Source organism: Pyxicephalus adspersus, chromosome 4 (assembly GCF_032062135.1).
Source record: "Pyxicephalus adspersus chromosome 4, UCB_Pads_2.0, whole genome shotgun sequence".
Lineage (NCBI taxonomy): Eukaryota > Metazoa > Chordata > Amphibia > Anura > Pyxicephalidae > Pyxicephalus > Pyxicephalus adspersus.
In genome coordinates this window covers 30,582,614-30,606,223 of record NC_092861.1, presented here as the reverse complement: position 1 = coordinate 30,606,223, position 23,610 = coordinate 30,582,614, and the positions used below count along the sequence as shown (strand labels likewise).

The following is a 23,610-nucleotide window of genomic DNA, read 5'->3' as shown; positions in this document are numbered from 1 at the left end:
AGGATGAGTGACCTCAGGCTAGCAAGCATACAAGAAACATGGGTTTAGGTCTATGTAATGCATCCATGAGCATAATCTATTTCTTAAAGCGTCATTCCACATTACAGAGTCTATTGATAGGAAAATCAGCAAATACATGTATAATTGTTGGCAATACACTTAAAATGGCAAAAACATGCACAGAAATGTGTGAATTCAATTTTTAATGTAGGCTTTATAGGTAATAGAGGACTGTGAAACAGGTAAAATAAAGTGTTGACCAATTTAAATATTTAAAACTGTGCCAAGCTGACCAAACCTAGGAGAATAATAAAAGGCCACTTTTATAGCGATCCAACAGGGAGAACGTAGCTCCTCATAATATTTGCCAGTCAACATCATATAGTTTAAAAATTGTAATATCTTATTAATCGCAATTTAATAAAACCATTAAAAATACTATTCCATACTACAACAAACTGATTCAGTGCTAAACATATATCTATCCTATATAGGTGAATATCATTAGAGGCCTATGTCCAATTATAAATGAAATGAACTAAAAAGTTTTTGATTCAAATTTACATCACATATAGATAGGAACACATTGTAAAGACAATGTAAAGACACAATGAACCCTTCTGCAAAGACACATTGATTCCCATTCTCTACGCGTTTTGCAGAAACGGGTTTGTTTTCTCGGGAGTATTGGAGGCAAGTACTATAAATAACAAAAAAAACTTGATGGTATACACTATACAGTACCAGAATATATTTAAACAAATTATTAATAAACCAAAGACTTATATAACGTGTCACACAGTGAATTCACTACCAAAGCTGTGGGCCCTATGTGCCAGCAGCACAACAAACGGAGGGGCTATTTGGCCTATTGGCCAGTCAGTTTGTATGTTTAAGATGGAATAGTCTTTTTTTATTGTATTGTGATTAATAAAATATAGTTTTTTTTGTTTTTGTTTTTAACTATATGAGGTCAAATGCCAATTGAAAGTCCCGCATATGAAAGCACCCTTTGTTCCTTTACATGTACTCCACTAGAGCTACTCCTTTGACCTCATAATGGCCACAGAAGGTGTGTAGAACAAATGTGGTTCACTGGACAGATTGTGCAAGTCTAGGACAAATGTGATAAAACTGTCCAGCCTGCTTTGCTGAACAAATAGGCTTCTTCCTTCCATCCGTGTTCCAAGAATGCAAAATGGACACAATAAAAGGATAATTAAAAAATGAATGCGTCCACCGAGACCAAATCCCTAACATACGGATGCAATTAGAAACATGTCCAAAATCAACATTGTACTAATAAAAACGTTGGGATGTGTGAACATTGGGGAGGCAAGGCCAGGGAAAGCAGATGCTGGTTGGGCATCTGCTCGCGAGCCCCAGACTGGTGGGTGGAAACCGTGGAGATGGTAGACAGGAAATAAAAATAATGCATATTTTTAAATGTAGTGCTTTTACATTTAAAAATACTCATTCATACTGCCAGGGAAGCTAAACACTAATTTACTGACAATGTAAACATATTTCGTGATGCAATTCATACCACACTGGAACCAGCAGAAATTTTTGAAGAGATGTAATCCATACTTTATCAATACAAGCAGTTGTATACTTGAAGCAACACAATCCATGTCATGCTGATGCAAGCAGAAACATGAATTACTGTACATGTGTGATCTGTAATGTGATAGAAACAGGTATATATCTGCAGTGACAGTGACGATTAGTACTGTACAGACTAAAGTATGATTGGGTCAGCAGAGAGGTTTGGGAACCAATTCCCAACTTCCCAAAAAGTTCCACCATAAAAGCAGTGAATATTGCATATTATCTTGCTTTTCCACCCACTGTATAGAATGTGGAGAATTTTAGGATGCTTGGCAATATAAGTTCTTGATTGGAGTATGAATTTATAATTTTCATTCATTATACGTTTTCAAATAAGGATGATGCCTAAATGAACAAAGCAATCCTGAACACATCAATTGTGGCAATTACCTTTTATGAATAAATGATGAAGGGGGGTGGGGAGAAGAATCTTAAAAGAACCTGTACCAAGTATAATTAAGGTTGTCACAGAATGGCCTCATTTTTAATATTATCTCCCATGGCTTCAGGTAATAGAGGTATTTTTACTACAGGTAGTATCCAGGTTAAGGATATCCAACATACGGACGGACACCTCCTCGATTAGTAGCCGCCAACCTTTTTGGTCCCGCGGACCACTAAAATTACGGGCTCCTGACCACGCATGCGTGGGGAGCCGGGTGTCAAAGGGGGAGAAACCTCCCCGTAGTGACGTCATCATGACATAATGCCGCCCACTTCCCCATCACAGATCTGAGCCTGCAATAGGAGAGCCCCGTACAAATTCCCAGAGCCTAGGATTTGTATGGGGAACATGTCCCAGATACCAACAGGGCTTCCCTGCTTGAAGGTTGGGGGGGGGTCAGTTTGCATGACTAAACAAAGCTGAAGTTGTGGGTGATCTTAAGAGTGGAGCTGGCTGATCTGTAATATCTTGTAACTCTTTAATGACAAAGATAAACTGCAGCTGCTTATTTTTGCATATCAAAGCCCAGCTTGCTTTGTTTGTGATTAGCTAACAGTGAGGATTTTATACAGTAACTGACACCATGCTGCCTAATAATATGTTGAGACAAACATCTGTCCTAATTGCATTTATTAAAATAAAGTACTTGTTCCAACTTGCATACAAATTCAACTTAAGAACAAACCTACACTCCCTATCTCGTGGGACTACCTGTACTAAATTTACTTTTTTTGAACAAGTATGCAATTTAAAAGCTCCGACATGCCTAATCTACTTAAGGGTATTAAAAATCAGACAGGGCACCCATGTTTAGAGAGTTGGCAATAGTAATCCCCTTATTTCTCTGATTACAGTTTCCCTCCAAGGGTTGAATTTACAATTTTTCACAATCACTTACTTGCTAGTTTTGCTTGCAATCCTGAGGGTCCAGGTTTTGATGCCTCAGCCTTCGAAGATCCCGGGAGGGAAAGTTTTGTTTTGGAAAGGCTAACTTTTGGGCTAAAACGAGCTGCCCAGTCAAACTTGGAGGAGCTGCTAGCTTTGGCCTGTTCTTTTTCCCGGCTGCTCCTCCGAGGGCTGGGACTTGAGGCAGAACGGGAACGCCTTGCCTTGTTCTGGTCCTTCCCTTGTTTTACTCTAGCTCCAGGAGGTGCAGCAGAAGAGACAGAGGCAACAGCAGAAGAGGAGGAAGAAGAGGTGGAGGCAGAAGATGAGGAATCAGTAATAGTGCTACACCCAGCTTTGGCTGAGGTGGCCGATTTTGAAGCCAGCTTGGTGGGTTTTGGAGGTCTGTCTTCTGCACCAGTCGCTACTATGGCTGCACTGCTGCTCTTCACACAGGATGAGGAGTTATCTGTCCTTTTTCTTTTGAGCAGCGGGGATGACCCGGGGACTCCACCCTTCCTGTTGTGTGCTTTGCTTGTGGATGGCAATGATGTGGGTGGAGCTGAATGCTCCTGGTCAATCTGTCTCTTCTTAGGTTTATTATTTGGTCGCCTTGTCCCAACGGAGGGTTCAGCGTGCTGAAGTGCTTTGGATTTCTTAGCAGAGCCAGGTGAGTTGGTCCAGCTATATTCAGGACTGGCACTACGTTTTAGTCCACGGGAAGAATCTTTTTTAGGCTTGTGACTTTCTGAGCCAATATTTTGTTCTGGGACCTCTGGTTGTGGTATTGATGAACTACAGCCCCTAAAAGCAAAAGAAAAAATTAAAAAAAAAAAAAAAAAAAAAAATACAATTACTATTGCCTGCATAAACTTAAAAAGTGTATTTTAAAAAAGTACCACGTTTTAAACATTACAAGAACAAGTCTAGTTGAATGTGATTTTTAATACTCTCCAAGCTGCTTCATCAGTTCACACAGCAGCTTGGGGAGCTGCGAAAAGTCTTCAACAATATAACAATTCCAGCTAAATGTGACCAACTACTACTAAATATACAATGACCTGGATAAATGAGCAAGTTCATAGACAGACATTAAGTATGTACATATTCTACACATGTAACTGCAGGTACTGTGTGGAGCAATTCCTCAGCTTACCCTAACTACCCCTTTCAACAGAACATGCCATGAATTAACATCTGAGATTAGAATATAACTAGAGATCAGTGAGGGCTTGTTTTACAGTTTATTTAACACTTAGCAAGAAAACATGTTTTTTTTAAACATCGATAACCTGCCCACAAATTTGCCTTAAAACTTTTCATCATATAATTATGATACTGGGATGCCTAATATGTTGGCACTATATTAATCCTGTTTGATACTAACAATATTAATGATACTGGGATGTAGTTCTTATTTAATTATACACGGTGGGCATGAAACTAAGTGCTCATGACTGCCAGCAAAAAGGCAGAATATCCAGAGCCAGTCCAGGCACAAATCATTTTTCATATATAAATTGAGGTTCATTATAAAAATGTAAACTTGGAATTGTATTCTTACTCTAAAAATAATTCTTGAGTTAGCCAAGTTGCCAGTATTAAAATTGACTGAGTCAAGTTCAAACCTGTAAGCCCCAATTTGTAGCTGAGCAGGACATTATGGGAAGCAAAAAAGATTTGGGACACTAAGGATTTTTCTTTGTTAATAATAAAAATAATAATAATATTATTAATAGCAACCTGCAGACCTTAAATTTCTGATTGATTGCTGTAAGCTGCAGCACCCTTTATATTAATTTATCATATAATTTTTATTTGTAGGATTTACAGCACAGAGGAAGGCACTGAACTGCTTAGGAATCCTGTAAGCTGTGAACACACTGGAAATAAATTGAGAGGCTACTTAGCTGATCATGCATTAGATTTTATAGACTTTTTTCAACCATCAATAAATTTGCTAGTGCAATTATGACTAAACTGAAAGGAACAAAATATTTAACGGCATAAATATCAATGTAAAGAATTGCTATTGAAGGCATAGATTTATTACGTGTTTTACTGTTTTTTTGCTGCTTGTATACTGTAATATATTTGCAGATTTGTTATTATTATTACTACTAATAAACAGGATTTATATAGCGCCAACATATTACGCAGCGCTGTACATTAAATAGGCATTGCAAATGACAGACTAATACTGACATTTGTTGCACTGAGACCTGCAGTGCTAAAGAAAAATCTTCAGATTGAATAAAAGACATTCCTTGGGAATGCTGAGTTTTTCCTACACTGATACAAGTGATGGTGCAGCTTAATTAGGCTGTGAAACATCTCCATAATTATTAAAATAAGTTTAGTTACATGTGACTAGCTACTACTGGATATACAATGACCAGGATAAATGAGAACCTTCACAGACAGGCTGGAGAAAGCTTGTTAGTAAACAAAGCCATGTGCCCATTACAGTTTGCTGTCATAATGGTCACTTGAGGACTTGAACACACAGGCTGGCAGGTAGGGCAGATACAAAACTAGCAGCTGATGGCATCAGCTGAAGTCTGCTGGTGAATGTTTATTAACATTTTCAGTGTGAGGCATTGTACTAATGGACATTTCAATAAGGCCCGAGGAAAGGAGTGTATTAGGACAAATAAAATAACTAAACCCAGGGTTTTAAGGTATTTATTTTTTTACCTACTGCTTGAACTCCATTGTAGTTTGCCTCCTCTCCCCCATCTTAATGAATTTGTACATTCCAGATACATGTGACATTGAGGGAAAGGTCAGCTTGCTAGCAAGGTGTTTTCTAAAAGCACTGTAGTCTGTGTGCATGTAAAAGTGATGATTTCCTGAGTAATTAAAAAAAAATGATCCTTAAGATCTTTTAGGTCTGGCTTCTTTAAAGAATAAAATAAAATGGGGAAACAAAAAGTATTGCCAGAGGAAAAGTGAAAGGACAGGTAAGCAAAATGAGGTAAAGGTAAAATGAATCTGAAGCGAAGCGAGCTTTAAGAGTAGGAAAGCAGGAAAATGTAGGTACCCATAGCAAAATCTAAAAGCTATAAACAAACAGATGGGATTTATCTGCAACTCATTGCTTTCCATTCTTGTTTATTGGTATATCAGTCTGTCTTACAGGCCGCAACATAATCAGCTTTCCAGAGGAAATACATTTTACACAAAATGCTGTTAACACAAGGTCCCAAAAGTTCCTTTGGATATTAAAAATTAATATTCATTGCTTGTACTTTTAAGATATATATATATATATATATATAGCATTTGAAGGCAATTGCAATTTATATACAAAAAAATCCATGCCAAGTTTGTGTGGCATATTAAATAAAGATGATTGTCTAACACTTTATAGTTGTCTAAAAGTTGCTTTGCTGTTTTTGCACATACTTCTTGGTCAGTAGATTAGATTATGTAGACAGAGCTTTAACTTCCTTTTAATTCAAGTGGCTAGGTATTTGTTCCAGATCAGTTTGAATTATTAAAGCCACAGAATCAGCAAGTCAGTTATCCTAAGACATCAATCGTTTCCCCAAGTTTACTTTTTCCAAGAATAGTTTATGATGCAGCTATTTATTTTTAAACATGAAATGTCTGAACATGGATGTCACAATATAAAAGCAACTATATTAAAAGCATTAAAGCGGTTAGGGACAATTGTACTTTAGCAACAGTCCCCTAATGATGCATGAACATCCAAAATGATAAGCCAGCTGCCTTTTTTACATCTTTTTGAAAGTTTCATTGATAGCTGCAAGCCATGAAGGACCAAGCCAAGGAGGTGGACCTCTATGGGATTGCATATTAAATGCTCCCACTGGTTTGGTAATAGGAAATAGTTAAACAAGTGCGTGATCAGGCCATATTCACTGTACATTTGTTTAATGCACCCATCTAAGATGTCATTTTGACATTAAAAATATGGGTTGTATTTAAAGTCACTATACAATTCACATTGTAAACACACATTTTTTCCCCCAGGTATTATAGGAAATATCAGGAGACTGCTTTACTCCTCCTATCTACATTCTAAGCTACAGTCCATAGAGTATCTTGGGAACATCTCTGCGGCTTATTTCTGTCCCATTTCCATGGCTGTGTAGAGTGGAGGAAAAGCAATTAGGTGCCTTTTGTATAGAATACATATGTATTTATAAAGGCTAGGCCCTCTGAGGAGAAGAGATTGCTGTAAATCATATATTCTGGATCACTCTAGCAGACCTGTGACACAGGTATCTAGGACTAGTAAACAGAAGTATTCTTACTTTGGCCTTAACACTGTATAATAAAACTTTTTAGGCTAATTCAGTTGGGAGGAGTTTAAAAGGAATTTGTTTTCGGGTTTACAGACAGTTGGTTACCTGCACTATAGCTTCCCTTGTAGGCAGTGTTAGGTCAAATCATGTAAAATGCAAATGTATATTTAAAAAGGAAAAATATAGATAAACACCACCATAATAAATTCTGATCTTCAAACCTATTAAACGAAGGAAACATTAAATTACTACAAAACAGGGAAAGAAAAAATGAATTTGACCATTTTTAAATTGAAGATTGGTTATTACCATGGACTTCATATTTAGAGATTTGCTGTCTTCCAAAGTCTAAGAAATGCTAATTTACACCCTCTTCCAGAGCATTAGAGAAATTCCTCCAGCAAAGCAGACCCAAGCAAGTTGAAAAAGTAGTTAGTAAAGTTACCTTTTAGAGCTGTTTCCCCTGGACTGGCCAGAAGCTGTATTAGACTGCACTTTGGGGGTCTTAGAAAGAATCTTTCTGCTCTCAGGAAGGCTAAAGGTCTTATGGTCTGCCTGCTCTAACTGGGACCTGTTGCTGGAAAACCAAGAAAGAACTGGATCAGAGGATACAGGAAACAAACAGATCCCTCCCGTCTCAGTACAGTATGAAAAACACAACTCAGAAAACAGCCAAAGTGTAAGACATAGACATTAAGAAAAGATCAGAAAGAATAAACATTCAATAGTCCCAACTAATAACCTTCACACTGATTACTACAGAAGAGTTGTTCTCTTTTATTGATAGATATGAAAAGGAAGAAGACAGTATTGCATCTACAAACAATGAACAAGAGTGATATCTAATAATTCAGAATCCAGGAATGGTTCTTTTACTGTCCATGGGACAAGTAAATATTAGTGAAATTAGTATGGTTAGTAAATTGCTCCATTCAGTTTGTCTCCTTTTATAGCAGAGGCTATACAAGTAAATTTCTGACTTCCACTAGCTTTACTCAGTAACAAGACCTTTACCTTCCTCCTGCAGTGTCCTCTTGCGGCTGGGCCCCGGCAGTGTTCCTCTGTGAACGTCGCAGTGACCCCCCTGGATTGTTATTAGGCCGGCTGGACATTGGCACCTCTCTCCTGAAGGGACATACCCTTTCTAGACACTACCATTCACTAAAGAAGGAGAAAAGAAAAAACTGTTGGCATGTTGCATGGCACTAATTTTTCATATTGCAATACACAGAATGTCACAGCATATCTTTAGAACAAAAAACATTTTCATATAACTACTCTGAATTGTTGCACTCCCCCCTTCACATAAAACACACAGTGCACTGTACACAGAGCTGGTAGGACACACAACATTGCCAATGGCCAAAATTTGAACATGGCCATAGCTTCTCATAAAACCCAAAAAATGCAGATGGCGATAAGTCCCTTTCTAAGCACTGCAGAAAGAGAACAAAGTAAAATTAATGTTTAGGTATTTCAGGATTCATGTATCAAAGCGGTGAAAGCAATTTGAAATCATAAACGTTAACTGCTGCTTTACAATGACGTAAATCAACTACAGCAGCACCGTCCATGAAAAAAACATGAAGGTTACAATTGCTGTGAACTTCACTTCTCGACCTGTATTACTGATGTTTGTCATGCTGCAAAGGCACCAAAAAAAAAAAAGGTGCACAAACTGTTTTTTCAGGCAGCTCACTTCAATGCATGGCAGTGTTACCATAATTTGTGTTGTGCTGCAACAAAATGGCACTGCACATCCAACACTTTCGGAATGAATAGCACAGTATTATTGTATCACAGATTAGCAGGCTCTTTAAGCCCATTTACACAATGCTGTATTGTGTTGCAAGGTGAAGGCATAAGGCTAGGTACACGTTTGGTTCACGTCAGGGCCGATATCGAACAAGGATCCTGCGTGTCTACAGTGCTTGTCCGAACTACCGTTCTGGTGGATCCACGGATGATTAGCAATCGTAATGGAAGTGAAGGGAGGGGGGAGACAGCAGCAAGGTGCCGCTCTGTTGTCCCCCCCCCCCTCCATAGAGCTGTACAGTGCTGTATGTACAGAGCTTGTTCATGCATTGTGCAGTCCTTTGTTGTTGGAAAGGATCGTGAAAGATCCTTTCCAACAACAAATATTGCACGTGTGTACACACTGGTTTTAAACTGACTGGAGATGAACAATGTATGAAGAAAAAAAAAAATTAAACCAAAACATGTTTTTTTTAATTGTACTGGAACAAATGTGAACAAAACCTCAGAGTTGGAAAATAGGAAATGCCTATCTAAGAGAAAAAAAAAAACCCTTGTCCACACTCATGTTAAAAAAGCCAATGATAAGACAATACTCCAAATCCACTCCCTCCTCTACCCCAAACATTCCACCAGACTACTTTTTCATGCCAATCAGCTCAAAACACTTACACCTCACTACAGAGGTAAAACAAATCTCCCTGCTGTACAAGTGACATCATAGTAGCTCAGAAAAAACCCAATGCATCAGACTTTCATGATGTCCCAATAACGGAAATACCCTTCATTATTATATTACTCTCAGGAATGTATTATCACACAAGAAAACAAAAAAAATAAATAAACTTTTCCACATAGTCTACACAAACAACAAGTCTGCTTTACACCAAAACAAACTAATAGAGATCATAAGAAGAAAAAAAGAAAAACTCAATTAAAAGGCTACATAGCAACATGTGGAAAACACACTGCATGAACAATTCTGCTACAATGGGTGACAATCTTATGTACAGATCATCAAGAGGACGAGAAGTATTTATTATAAATATGTTCTGAGTCATTGCCAACAGAGGCAGCTGGGTAGGGATGGGTCTTACAAAAGACATGGAGTACAAATTGTACTTTTATGTAATTTCAGAGAGGCACCTGGGCAGTCAAGAAATGCAAAAACAATATTTATAGGGAAATCGGTAATCAATATTACTCAACTGGGCTCTACCTAAATCAGTATGAAATATTATAAAGGCTATATCCAATTACAAACGTACAAGGTGCATACATATATTAAAAAAAGTTGATGGGATTATTTGACCCTGTAATTACTTACACTGCAGGGCAAATCAAAGGTTCGTTTTAAAGCCTGGCACCTTAGCAGCAAATACTCAGCTTTACTTGACTAGGGCAGCCTTTCTCAACCTTTTTACCACTAGGGGATCCTTGGAAAAAAAGATTTCAGGTCTCAAGGTGTAATATGTTGGCACTATATAAATCCTGTTTATTAATAATAAAAAGCATGTCACCTTATAGCAATGGCTAGACCAAATACCATCCTAAAGACAAGCAAACATGAATTATAAACCAGGGAATCAGATATTCCCTCAAATGTTTGGGGGGGATTCCATGTTTTATAAACAGAACCAGCTGCATGAATCTTTTGGCTCTATGACATCAACCACCATTCAACAAACCGCTGGAGGAACCCTGGGTAAGAATGGATGAACTAAGGTATACATAGAAATCGCATCCCTCTCTCCTAGTAACCTAAGTCCTAACCTTAAAATTAAACAATTCCATAGATGTTCTCACATTAATAAGGAGCCAAACTTCTTTACATTTGTGTTCAGTTTTCAGTTACCTGTGTCAATTCAGTTACCTGTCAATGTAGGGGATATTTGCCCGTGAATATTTGTAGTGATAACCAATGTCGCCAAAAACAAAGTAGAATCCAAAGGGTTGCCAATGAAAGAGGTAAGAGTGCCTTCCAATAAGGATATATGTTGTAGTGAAGACTGTTTAAGAGGTTCTTTTAATGATTCACAGAAACTAAAATAAAGGAAGGAAGGAACCCTGTAAAATCGTTTTTATCAAAACCTAAAAAAAGGCGCATACATAAAATCTTATCTTGAAATAAGTTTTGTACCACAAACACAGTTACTGTTATTACATAACAAAAAAATCCCCACAAAGGATTTAAAGTTTCCACTGATCAAATCATCCTACTTTTCATCATTTATAATTGGACTCCAGCAAATAGGTAATGGACACATTTAAATCATTTCATGAAGAATGAAAAGGATAAAGTTGATTTATGGTTGTCCATGAATCCTAACTTTAAAACTAATCTGTTTACAGCCTCTTATTTCGGAAAGCAAACAGAAAGCCGTTTCACTTCAAATGGAGCGTGCACAGACAAATGTCAGTAGGGGCTTGCCTTGTCTCAGAGGAATGCACTGGTTAGTGTTTGGAACTGTAAAAAGAAAGTGCTGTCTGCCAATACCAGTTCTGCCTAGAAGCAATAAAAACTTCCTGTCAAGTTCATGGCCAACACTGTGGAAAGAGTCTGAATCAAACCCATATTGCAGATTTTACTTTGAATGACAGCGATTTCCTCCAATCACACGGCACAGTCACACCCACATGACCACATAAGTCTGCAGCCAAACTGCAATGCCTATCCCACGCCAAGCTGACTCATGTCAGCTTCCCTTTGACTATCAACCTACAAAGCCAACAATACAAGGGAACTAGTTAAAACAAAAATCAAACTTCAAGTTCTTACTGGAAGTCAGACAATTTTAAAAATTTTATTTTTTTTGTTGTGGTGTTTCCCTTATAGTAAAGCAAATAGGGAAGAAGAACATCCTTAAAGAGATCAGCAAGCATATAACCACAAACACAGACTGTAGGTAAATAACTACCTATCTGACATTATGTTTCTCCGACACAACTACTAAGATTATTAGGGAAGGGGAAGTATTTATTTAGCAAACCCTTCCAGCATCAGCAGATTAAAATTCCAGCTGGTTATGCTGCTGACTGTATTCACAAAAGAAAAAAAAAAATATTAAAATAAAACACACACACGCACACACGCTGCCTAAACTGTCCACACAGTCTGAATACACTTTTTTGTACAGTTCTGCCAATCACCCAGGAGCGAGGCTATACAAAAATTATTTTATCTGGTCATTCACAACTAGACGATGCAATAGAAGTGAAGGGAGAAGAGCACAGAGGGGTGTTGCTTGCTTCTTGTTACTGCCCCCTTCTGTACAGAAAAAGTACTGTGCTGTGTGTACAGAGCTCATTTGTTAATGTGTCACTGGAAAGGATCATGAAATATTTTTTCCTGTGACAATAATTGAGCGTGTGTATGCAGCCTAAGCCTATGTACACATTTGCAATGGTTCTCACCAGATAATCAGTTGAGGGCCAACGAACAATCCTAATGTAAGAGAAGGGGGAGAGGGCACAGCAGGGTGCAGCTCCATCGTTCTCCTCCTCCCCTTTCTATAAAGCCATGTACAGTACACTCGTTCATGCATCGTGCAGTAGTTTGTCGTTGGAAAGGATCGTGAAAGATCCTTTTCGACAACAATTATTGCACATGTGTATGCAGCCCAAGAGTTCCTTCAATCATATTTGCAGCCAAAGAACCCATTTGTGTTGTCCTAGTCTCCATTAGTAAGACAATAGGTGTTTGTGTCGGTCATTTAGTGATCTGGAATAGTGAACCGCTTCACAAATCACAGGAAAATGTGTACAGACATTTTTTTCACGATATGATCTAGCCTTTATATTCGACTTCAGACACAACGTGGGGAAAAGAACTGCAAAGTATGTGAAAAATGAACTGCACTGCATTTGTGATATTCATTTTGAAGGACATGCAATGAACTAAGATAATGCATCTGAAATATAGACTATCAGAAAGGACATAAATGCATTACTGTGCATCTACAGCTACACTTACTTCTAACTATACATCCAAGATGTTTAGCCTGCCACAATTTCTTACAACTGTAGAAAACCCACATTACAAACTCCATTTATTTCAAAGAAATGCTCATACACATTAGCCATTACACTAACCAAGTGATCTCCCCAAGTCGATAAATGCATTCTGCACTCCTGATTATGTAGTTGGAAGGTCATGAGACTACATATAGGCTTCTGAGAAAATTCAGATTGCCTTTTCAGAAATGTGAAAATTGAACAGCTTATTTAGCATTGTCTGCCTTTTCCTTAGGGTCAGAGTCAATGGCAGTCCACTTCAAGTAAAGGTGTTTTCTTTACAAAAGTTTAGAGGTAAATTCCATAGACCAGATTCCAGGCATACATATGACTCATGAGTAACAAATAGATATCAAGCAGAACACAACATACGAACAGCAATCATACCAGAAAATAAATAGTCCAGATCATCCAATCTGCTTTTTATATATTTAGTCCTTTCTTTAACATGCTATAATACACAGCCTCCTATTACACAAAGTTTTAAATTCAAACTACTGTAAAACATAATTGGAATGACATAGTTGAACAAAAATAAGTATTGTGTATGATACACAAAAGAACTGCAGTCTGCAGCACAAGCTGGTGGACTAGTTGGACAATTTGATCTAAAAATAAAGCTCTTTTTGTCACAGAATAAACATTTAGCCTGTAGTAAGGTCCAGACTCAACCTGCACTGAAGAGTAGAAGAGCGGGTCTGAGAAATGGAAAATGCTGTTGAGATCTGAACAATTAGATGTCCTTATACAAGCTGAAGGTCACTTATCAAACTATTTTTACCAAATAGATTCAGACAAGCCCTTCAGGTACAAGTAAATCCTTACAATTACCAGTTCTTATTTTCTCCTATTCTGTATGAAAAATATACCATTGAAAGAGTTCTATTAGATCTGTTCCACCAAAAAACATACACGCTGAAAAACCTAGAGATCCCCTCCTGTGTACTTTGTCTATAGAGTAGCATTGTTTGCAGTTCTTCTCAACATTCATCGCAACACCCAGGAGCAGTTTTGTTATATATATATATATATATATATATATAAAATATTCAAATGAAATGCATTGAGGAAATGAGGAAAATGGTCTGGTAAGTGTTGGCACTATGCAAATCAGTGATTCTGACATCACTGTTGACGTTCTCAGTGACCCATAGTATGGTAGCCAACCTGGCACGAATGAGATTGCTGATCCCAGCTCTCTTCTAGAATCCTGAGTTGCCACAACATGACAACTGATCTGCATTCTAAACTTCCATAGTTGTGGTTTTTATATTGTGACCACTATGACTGGTGATCATAGCCATCACACGACTCCTAGATACGAATGGGGCTCCCCTGCTCCCTAGTGTGCAGGACTGAGGCCTGATGGGGTGAAGGAGGGCGTTTTGCATGACTTGCAGAAGAAATTCTTTGCTAAACACAGCTGAGGTTGTGGGTGATTCTAAGGACTGAGCTGATATGTAACATTTTGTAATTCTTTAATGACCAGGACAAACTCTGCAGTTGTTTCTTTTTGCATATCAAAGCCCAGCTTGCTCCAGAAGTTAATCAATGTCTAAGCTCCATAAAGTTTTTTTGCTTTGTGGTTAACACACAGTGAGGATTTTATACAAACATCTGTGGTAATTGCATGTATTAAAATAATGTACCTTTTCCGACTTACATACAAATCCAGCTTAACCCAGGGACTACCTGTACATTAGGTGTCTAAATGCATTTTGGACCCAAATAAAATGGAAAGTGCCAGATGAATAGTAGATAGGTACTGCCATTTTGGTCCAGGAAAGCTCAGGTATTGCATAGCAGCATGACTAGCGCCATAACACCGTCCCATACATTAGGTTAGGCCAACTGCAAATTCACACGTGGAACATAAATATTGAATGCAGATTGCAAGGTTATAAATAGAACACTGAGCCACAGAGAGCCCAGACCTTCACAGGGATTAAAGAAACAGTCTCAGAAATGCAGGGGCCTACATTATTGTTATCTAAACAAAACAAGAACATGCGTGCCCTAGTTATTCTTTTTTCATGGGGAAAAAAAAAAAATCACACTTCCGTCACTATAAAATCATTTATAATTTATTTCTTTTATTTTGCTAATAATTGCTAAATAATGACAGCAACCTAGCCAAAAAAATAAATTCACACAAGGTTAAAAACGTGACCTTCCAACCTTATACAGCTCTCTCGTTTTTTCCAGGTCAGTGACTAGCCAAGTAGTGCAGGAAGGGCAATTGTGGTGGGTGGCATCTCCTGTATTGTGACCCGACTCTTCAGTAACCACCCAAAAACAGCTGGAAGTTACTGAAAAGTGCTGGACCCTACTAAAGGGGGCTTGGGGGGGCACACTGTATTAGTAGGCTATTCTGTGGGGGAGATTTTGCCTCACTCCCTGTTAGTAAGTTATAGCAGAGCTCTCCAGTGAGAGTACAAAAACATATTTTTTTTTTAAGTTAAAATATTTACCAGTTTTGCTATACTGATACTCAAAGAAGCAGATAACACAGGAGAGAGAATGTGAAGGCCCATATTTTTGGCTTGTCCCTAAATATACTCAAATTCTCTGCTGGTGTAAAAAACATATCAGTACATATATAACTTATTCATATGGAGAAAGCAGTTAAAACTGAACGGCATTATTACACCAGAGGCAATTGTGCAAATTACTGCATTCTCAATTGCAGAAAAATTTTCATTAGAAGTCCCTTCCAAGACCAATTACAGTTGGCAATTATAAATAAATGAAAACACCTTTAAAAATCTTTAAATTAATTAGAGCATAGACCTCAACACATAATTAATCCTCCTAAAAAATCATATGTTTAACATATTCTACATTATATTAAAAGAGAAACAAAATGAAAATGTTATAGAAAAACATTGCAAATGGGAACTTAAACTTTTTTTTTAACTGTTTTTTTTTTTGTATTTTTTTTTAAAATTTTAATATATTTGACTTCATTTTTTAAATTAGTGATAGGGTCTCCGATACCTGGCAGAAGCAAACTCTATGGGGTCACTTTTTTGTGAAAAAAGGGGAGAGAAATCCAAATGTCTGTAGCAGCCATGTCAATGTGAATAGAAAAGTGTAGTTTACACACTTAAAGTGAACCTTTCAACTAAAATTATGTAAACTGCCATTGCTGATCTGGTTTAAAGGTTTAAACAATCTAGATTGCCTTGTCATGAACGAGTATACAGCTCACCTGTGCTGAACAAACAGGTCCATGTCATGAAAGTAAAAATTGCTCTGCTCTGTAAGAGATATACAGGTGATGGGGTGAAAATTATTTACACTAAACCCCCTGACAATCAATCAAGAAACCAGAAAAGTCTCAATCATGTGACTTGACTCTCTAAATAGAACATGAATAGGTAAAAAAATTTAATCCCAGGGAAATAAGACATTTTCAGTTCGATTACTGAAACTGACCTAACGTTAACTATATTTATACATTATAAAACACCTTGCCTGAACCAATGCAAATGGCCTTGGCTTATACTTTCCAATGTTACAATACCAGGCAATACCAGGAAAGGAGGAACATGTGACCCCCAAACCCATGACACTGTTTACAGTGTTTAACTCAGAATTTGTTTTAGGCTGGGTGGGAAGAAATTGTAGGCAGGTGGCAGCCCCTGTATTGTTACCCAATTCTTCAGCAACCACCCAAAAACAGCCAGCTGGTTACTGAAAAGTGCCGGGTGGTGCGTCCAGCTAAAAGGTGCTGGGGAGAACCCAGGTTTAGGTCTAGCGACCAATCACTAGGCCTGAGCAAGTTCTAGAACAAGTCACATGAGCAATGAAGCAACAATACTCCCTGGTACACAAATACCAGTCAATTTAGGGCTGGATAAGAAAGAAGCAGCAACATGGCATCACTGGTGGGGGCGGGCATGTTTTACATTCTTTTGAAGGTAGTGTCTTTTTAACCTGAATGTAAGGACTGCTTAGAACCAATCGTTGTTTTCTGTGTGCCGTTACTTCCTTTGGGGAGACTTCTATTCACTTTCTGTCCCAGAAACACAAAAAGTAAATCCCCCTCTTATACCATAGTTACTGGAACGGGGCTCTGCACAGGAAGAATTCCCTCTTTATTGCTGTTGATAATGACAATATCTTAGATATTTCATGACCTTCTGTCTCCGTGACCAGAGCTGTGAAGTCAGAAGTAATTATTGTGTACCTGGAGCTAACAATTACTGACTCCAAATCCACAGCAGTCAATAGGATCAATTAAATGTTAAAAAAAAATGTTAAAAAAAAAAAAAAAAAAAAAAAAAAACAACAACAACAACATGTCTTTAAACAAATAATTCCTAGTAATTATGTCCACGTTAGGACTTAAAACATTGTGACTAGTTCTTCATACACATAAGAACTAAATGGGTTTATCGGGGATAATAAATGTAAAAATCTTTTCTGGAAATTTAGAAAGAATCGTATTCAAGACAAAGGAAGTATGAGGCTCGGAGTCTGTATAAGGAGAAGATTTGGTTGCTAGGTGACTAAATTGGATGGATCCTGAAAGACAACGATCAGAAAGAATAAACAGGTAACAGCATAATTGGAGTTCTCCACAGACCAGGCAATAGCTCATGGGATTTACAGCAATTCTGATCACTATGTGGACATCAGCTCTATGGGGAACCTAGAAACAGCAAAGCTGAATGATCCAAATCTGCCTATACACTGCCTGATGGAATACCAAAAATACTCTGCACCAGACATTCAACATTTTTAGCATGGCAGAACCTTTGAAATGACTTTTAGGTCTTCAGGGAACCCCTACTATAATTAGTACATCCAACAGAAAGAATGCCTCTTACATTGCTGGCCAGTGGGAAGAATGTTACCCTTACAGATAGCCAAAAAGATCATTGGTGTCATTTAATCTGGCCTGGCAGATGCAAATTGCTCAAGGGACCCCTAGCAATATCCGGAGGAACCTTGGTTGAGAAACACTGATCTACACCAATATGCAATACTGCAAGTATAGAAAACCTACCTGTTGATTTGCTGGAAATCCAGTGTGTTGCTAACTTCCTGTTTTTCCATTACTACACTAAAACCTCAACCAGCGTTGTTAGCCCTACTTACTGGACTCAACCTATCCCAACCCTATGGATAAGTTCCTAGGTGGCAGCACCTGGTGGCGGGCAAGGACCATGAACCACTGCAATGGGTCACACACAAACCAGCCTTTCAACCTTTTTTTGGGGCCGATGGTACCCACCACAACCTCACCGCTAGTCCTAAACATGGTCTGTGTGGTCATCTCCACACCTCACTACAAAACAAAAGAAAAAAAAAAAAGTGCAACATGTAGCAGGGGAGAGGGGCAAGGTAATATAATGCTTGGACATCTACTTCAAACTGTACAAACATTTTAAGATATTTGTAAAGCAAGTTAAAGTAAGTGACACAAGCCGGGTTCTCCTAGAGCAGGGGTCAGCAAACTTAGGCCAGATACGGCCTAGCCGGTAGTTTGTTCCGGCCCAAAACCCCCTGGCCAATCCGGCTGGCAACCTGCAGCGGAGACGGGGCCGCCAGAGCTCTTGAGCCTCCGCTTTGTGGCTCCCTTCCCTATTTACACGGCCGGCGTTAGCACCTCCACCCCCAGGGTAAATAGGGAACATTGCAATGCAATGCATACGGAGGAGAGGGATTTCCCTTCAGGGGGCGGACTCAAAAGATTCCGGCCTAGTGTGCTCCTGCCCACCCCTGAAATGGCCTAGTGGCCAAAAAAGTTTGCTGACCTCTATCCTAGTGTTTTAAAGGTAATACCAAAAAACTGATTGTGTGCCAAAGCCTTTATCGTCCGTGATTGGACTAAACAATGGAAAATAAGGGAAGGGGAAAAAAAGCAGGCTTTTTAGGGCACAAATGGGTAGTTTATATATTAACAATGGTAACTTTATTGGAGTATACAAAATAATGTTAAAAATAGTACATTTAGGTGAACACAACCTTTTTTATGTGTTGTTTCACCTAAATGTACTATTTTTAGCATTATTTTGTATATTCCAATAAAGTTACTATTGTTTTTATATATAAAAACCTAAAGCCTGCTTTATTTTCCCTTCCCTTATTTCCAAGATTAGCTTTCAATAATCACCAATCACTTACCAAAAACTCCACAAAGAATTAACCTAATACTGGAAGCCCCTGAGTTAAGGACATCCAACATATGGACGCCTCCTAGATACAAACAGGGCTTCCCTGCTCGCTCCTGTGCAGGACGGAGGCTTGAAGGGGGGAGGGGGCCATTTGCATGACTTGCAGAAGAAATCTTTTGCTAAACACAGCTGAGGTTGTGGGTGATCTTAAGGACTGAGCTAATCTGTAACATCTCCTACCACTTTAATGGCCAAGACAAACTCTGCAGTTGTTTTTTTGCATATCAAAGCACAGCTTGCTCCAGAAGTTAATAAATCTTTAGGCTACATACATTTTATTTTTTGCTTTGTTTGTGATTAACCCACAGTGAGGATTTATTATGTTGAGGACATAATATGTTGAGACAAAAAAACTGTTCTAATTGCATTTATCAAAATAATGTACCTGTTCTGACTTGCATACAAATTTTAACTTAAAACCAACCTACAGTCCCTATCTCGTATGTAACCCAGGGACTACCTGTATATAAGAGATAACCCTTCAACTGCACAAAAGCATTGTGCCAAAATTTCATCATAAACCTTGTCTATTAGGAGAAATACATAGCAAAACTCCTGCTGTTTTTAGCTTCCAAAATGCTAAATGTCTGGCTGAAACACTAACACCATAAATAGATTGAGGACACTGCATAATTCAGACATTTTTATTTTATATAGGCCCCTATTCTAAATTAGACCCCCAAGCAGAGTCCAGAGATACCACACCAGAAACTCAAACCAGAGATTTCAGAAACTTAACTTGTTTTGTCCAAAAGAAAAGAGGACTTTTTGACTATGGGCCTGCTTTAAATTTGGTTGCTGACCATAGTATCTCAAATATGTTAGGCTTCTTCCACCCCAAATTCTCCATTCCAAAAAAAAAAATTGGGGTGACAAACAGTTCCCTCTCTTTGTATTTCTTTTTGACCAACCACATCTACCTAGGGAGTTGTTACAATTTGTACTTGGAAAATATAGGTATAGGCCAAGTCAGAGCAATTCCTGGTTTCCATAGCAACTGGAAAATTTCCACTAGTGACTTACTTCCTTCCGAATAAGCTTGGACACTCGGACCTACTTGTAATCAGTCAGGTAATGTCTAGCATGCATCGTGCACACCATCAGGACTGGTTCTCTTTATGCTTTATGGCTTTTCAGTCACAACAGGATGTCCACCCAGTGCAGTAGGACGCTCCTGAGGAGAACTTCATGTGAGAGGGGTTTTAATGATTACCAATTTGCCTGGCCAATGTAAGGCTATTAGGAGGTTAGGGCATTACATAACTGATCCCTGGAGAAGAATTACCACATGATAGATAGAGATATATATATATATATATATATATATATATATATATATATATACACACACACACACACATTAGAAGTGAAGGAATTAAAGAATGAGGCTCAGAAGACTGGGTGAACAATTAATTATGTATTTATAGTAAGATTCATACATAATTATAATAAACATAAATCATATCATATCCCCAATCTTGTAACCATATCACCATATCAAGACTTGGATATTCGTGCTATACATCAATGTTCTAACAACATACAACAAACAAGGAGACCATGTAGGTTGCATACTTTCAGACGCGTTTCACCACGTTTTGGCTTCTTCAAGGGTATTATTATTAATATTATTACACAGTATTTATATAGCGCCATAATCTTACATAGCACTGTACAAAGTCCATAGTCATCAGTGCTCAACCCAGAAATGTTTTTAAGCAGGGTGGGAAGAAATTTTAGGTGGGTGGCAGCCCCTGTATTGTGACCCAACTGTTCAGTTTTCACCCAAAAACAGCCGGGTGGTTACTGAAATGTGCCGGGTGGTGCACCAGGCTAAAAGAGGCTGGGGAGAACACTGGTCATGTCACTAACTGTCCCTCAAAGTAGCTCACAATCTAGTGTCCCTTCCATAGTCATATGTCAATAATGTAGTCTAAGGTAAATTTTTAGGGGGAAGCCAATTAACCTCACTGCATGTTTTTGGGATGTGGGAGGAAACCGGAGTCCCGGGAGAAACCCCACGAAGACACGGAGAGAACCTGCAAACTCCATGCAGATAATGTCCTGGCTGGGAATCGAACCCGGGACCTAGTGCTGTAAAGGCGGGAGGTGCTAAGTGTCACAAAAGTAGTCATTTTCTGTTAAATATATACAGCATAAATAACCGTAAAAAATCCAGAATTTTCGAAAAACAAGAACTCCTCATGTCCAGAGGTTGCCGGATTTTTGAAAGTCAATCTGTACACAGAAGAAGGTGTTTGGTTGGTATGAATTTAGCTGTATATAATGCATTTATGATGGGTCTTAGGGAGAACTGGATATTAAGTTGAATATATTGTTGTCAGTAGTGGACAATGTCCGCATTTGAAGTTTAGCATTCATCCATCATATAGGGATGGCCATGATAGGGATAGAGCTGTGCCTGCCAATAATTTCCTGGATATCATGTGGATTGGTGGTGTCTGATATAATCGGAATGAAAGTCCTGCCCACAGTCAGAGCTGAAAAGCACACACATGAAACAGCCTCAGGCACATACTGCTTCTTCTGCACCAGAGATCAGGCACTGCGTCATCACGTTATCCCCTCAAATGTAAAATAAAGCAAGTGCTCAATATCACGTATGGGCAGAGCAAAAATCAGCATTTGTTTTACATTTGGAGGAAGACACATCACCCAATATCATGCCTGCACAATGCAAGATTTGGTGACATCATCAAGTACCTAGAAGATAGAAGATGGCAGCATGGGACATAAAGAAAAAGGACTAAAGCCAGGGATTTGTGGTGTGTGATAAGTACATTGAATACCTCCAACAAGTAAATGGTAATTTTTTTTTTTTTGGCTGTTAAGGGGTAAGGTATGAGAACGGTCCCGGAACTAATGGAACCAGTACTATAATAAAGTCTCTCAGGCCTACCAGCAACTCCAACCACTACGCGTCTAGGGCAGTGCTAAGTATTAACGATAAAAAATAAATCGCATACATAAAAAATAAAATAATTAAATATACGCATCCATAAAAACACATTCTAGCTTCCCTTTCACCCTGCTAGCCCTCCATGACAATACCATTTCTCATCCTGTACAACCTGAAAAACAAAAGGACGACCATAATCGATGGACAAGATGGGAGGTGGGTGGATTACATTCCCAGTTTGTTCTGTACAAACGTATTCAAATATCCAATTGACATCTGTACAGAACAATTGAATTTATGACCAACCTTTTAAAGATGACATCACTACCTAGATTTATTATGGCACATTTGTCAGGGAAATCTATGCAGCCAAGGCCTCGTGTTAGCCGGGGAATCGTGTCACTTGTGTAACACAGCTGTTTGTTTCCGCGCTGTGTCAGCAACGCTCACCTCCGGTCGGCTGTCAGCTTAACAGCTGCACATCACTTTGCTTTACCTTTTAAACAGATGAATCTGGTGACATTCACCTATCTAAAACAGCTGTCACAATTATTCTCACCGCCGCGTAATAAAGTTAGCATTTGACCTAACTATTGTAGCGCTCCTACCCCCCCACTTCATTCTACAAAAATGCAGGACTCAGATTGTAAGCTCTTCGGGGCAGGGTCCTCTCCTCCTTTGCAACCCCTATTTATTGTACAGTGCTGTATAATATGTTGGCGCTATATAAAGGATGAGAAAATCCACGAAACGCATAGAAACTTAGACTGCACACAACCATGGTCTGTTTGTAAATAGGATTGTAAAGTTTTAGTGTAGTGGCGATGTGTTAGAATATGGAATGTTTTTTATTTTAATGTCCTAATTAAAAGTCATTTTTTCCTAATTGGTGCCGTGAAAGTCTTATTTCTATTACCAATATTTTCTAAATAAACTCTATATAAATCTTGTTTATTAATGGATACAACATAAAATAATTCACATTACATGATTCTGTATTACATACACAGTGTTCTCCCCAGACCCTTTTAGCCGGGTGCACCACCTGGCACTTTTCAGTAACCACCCGGCAGTTTTTAGGTGGTTACTGAAAAGCTTGAGTCACAATAGAGTGGCTGTGACCAGCTTCTATCCACCCAGCTTAAAACAATTTATAGGGAAACTGCATACATATATGTACACTCTTTGGCTTAAAAAAGTTGCTGAACATATTACTCATCAAGCCTCCTCTGTATATATAAAAAAAAATAAAATAAAAGGAAGCTGGCCTGTTGCGATTTTTAATCCAACTAATGCTGACAAGTGTTCCCACCTTCTACTTTAGCATGACAACACTGCTCTGAATTCCCAATCACATGGTGTCAGCCCTGCCTATTTTATTCCAGATTGATTACAAAGCACAGCCCCCTTCCCCCTCCCTCATTTATGCCCAGGAAATGATCAGCAATTAAGCGTTTTAATAAAAAAAATAATATTTTTACAATTATATACCAAAACACTAATAATGGCATATTTGCAGAG

The 23,610-nt window shown here is 38.4% G+C and overlaps 1 protein-coding gene across 7 annotated transcripts in view; it reads right to left on the bottom strand.

The window, feature by feature from the left end:
* The window catches only part of TRIP12 (thyroid hormone receptor interactor 12), a 64,214-nt gene that overhangs the window by 36,825 nt on the left and 3,779 nt on the right, over positions 1-23,610 (bottom strand). For 4 of the 7 annotated variants that reach the window (XM_072407679.1, XM_072407681.1, XM_072407680.1 and 1 more), the window contains exons 2-4: positions 8,230-8,376; positions 7,661-7,792; positions 2,955-3,745 (exon numbers count right to left, since the gene is read on the bottom strand). In XM_072407679.1, coding sequence (XP_072263780.1) covers positions 2,955-3,745; positions 7,661-7,792; positions 8,230-8,327 — 1,021 coding nt within the window. In that variant the 5' untranslated portion in view covers positions 8,328-8,376. The remainder of the gene's footprint in view (positions 1-2,954; positions 3,746-7,660; positions 7,793-8,229; positions 8,377-23,610) is intronic. The other 3 variants (XM_072407683.1, XM_072407684.1, XM_072407685.1) reach the window with 1 other exon arrangement.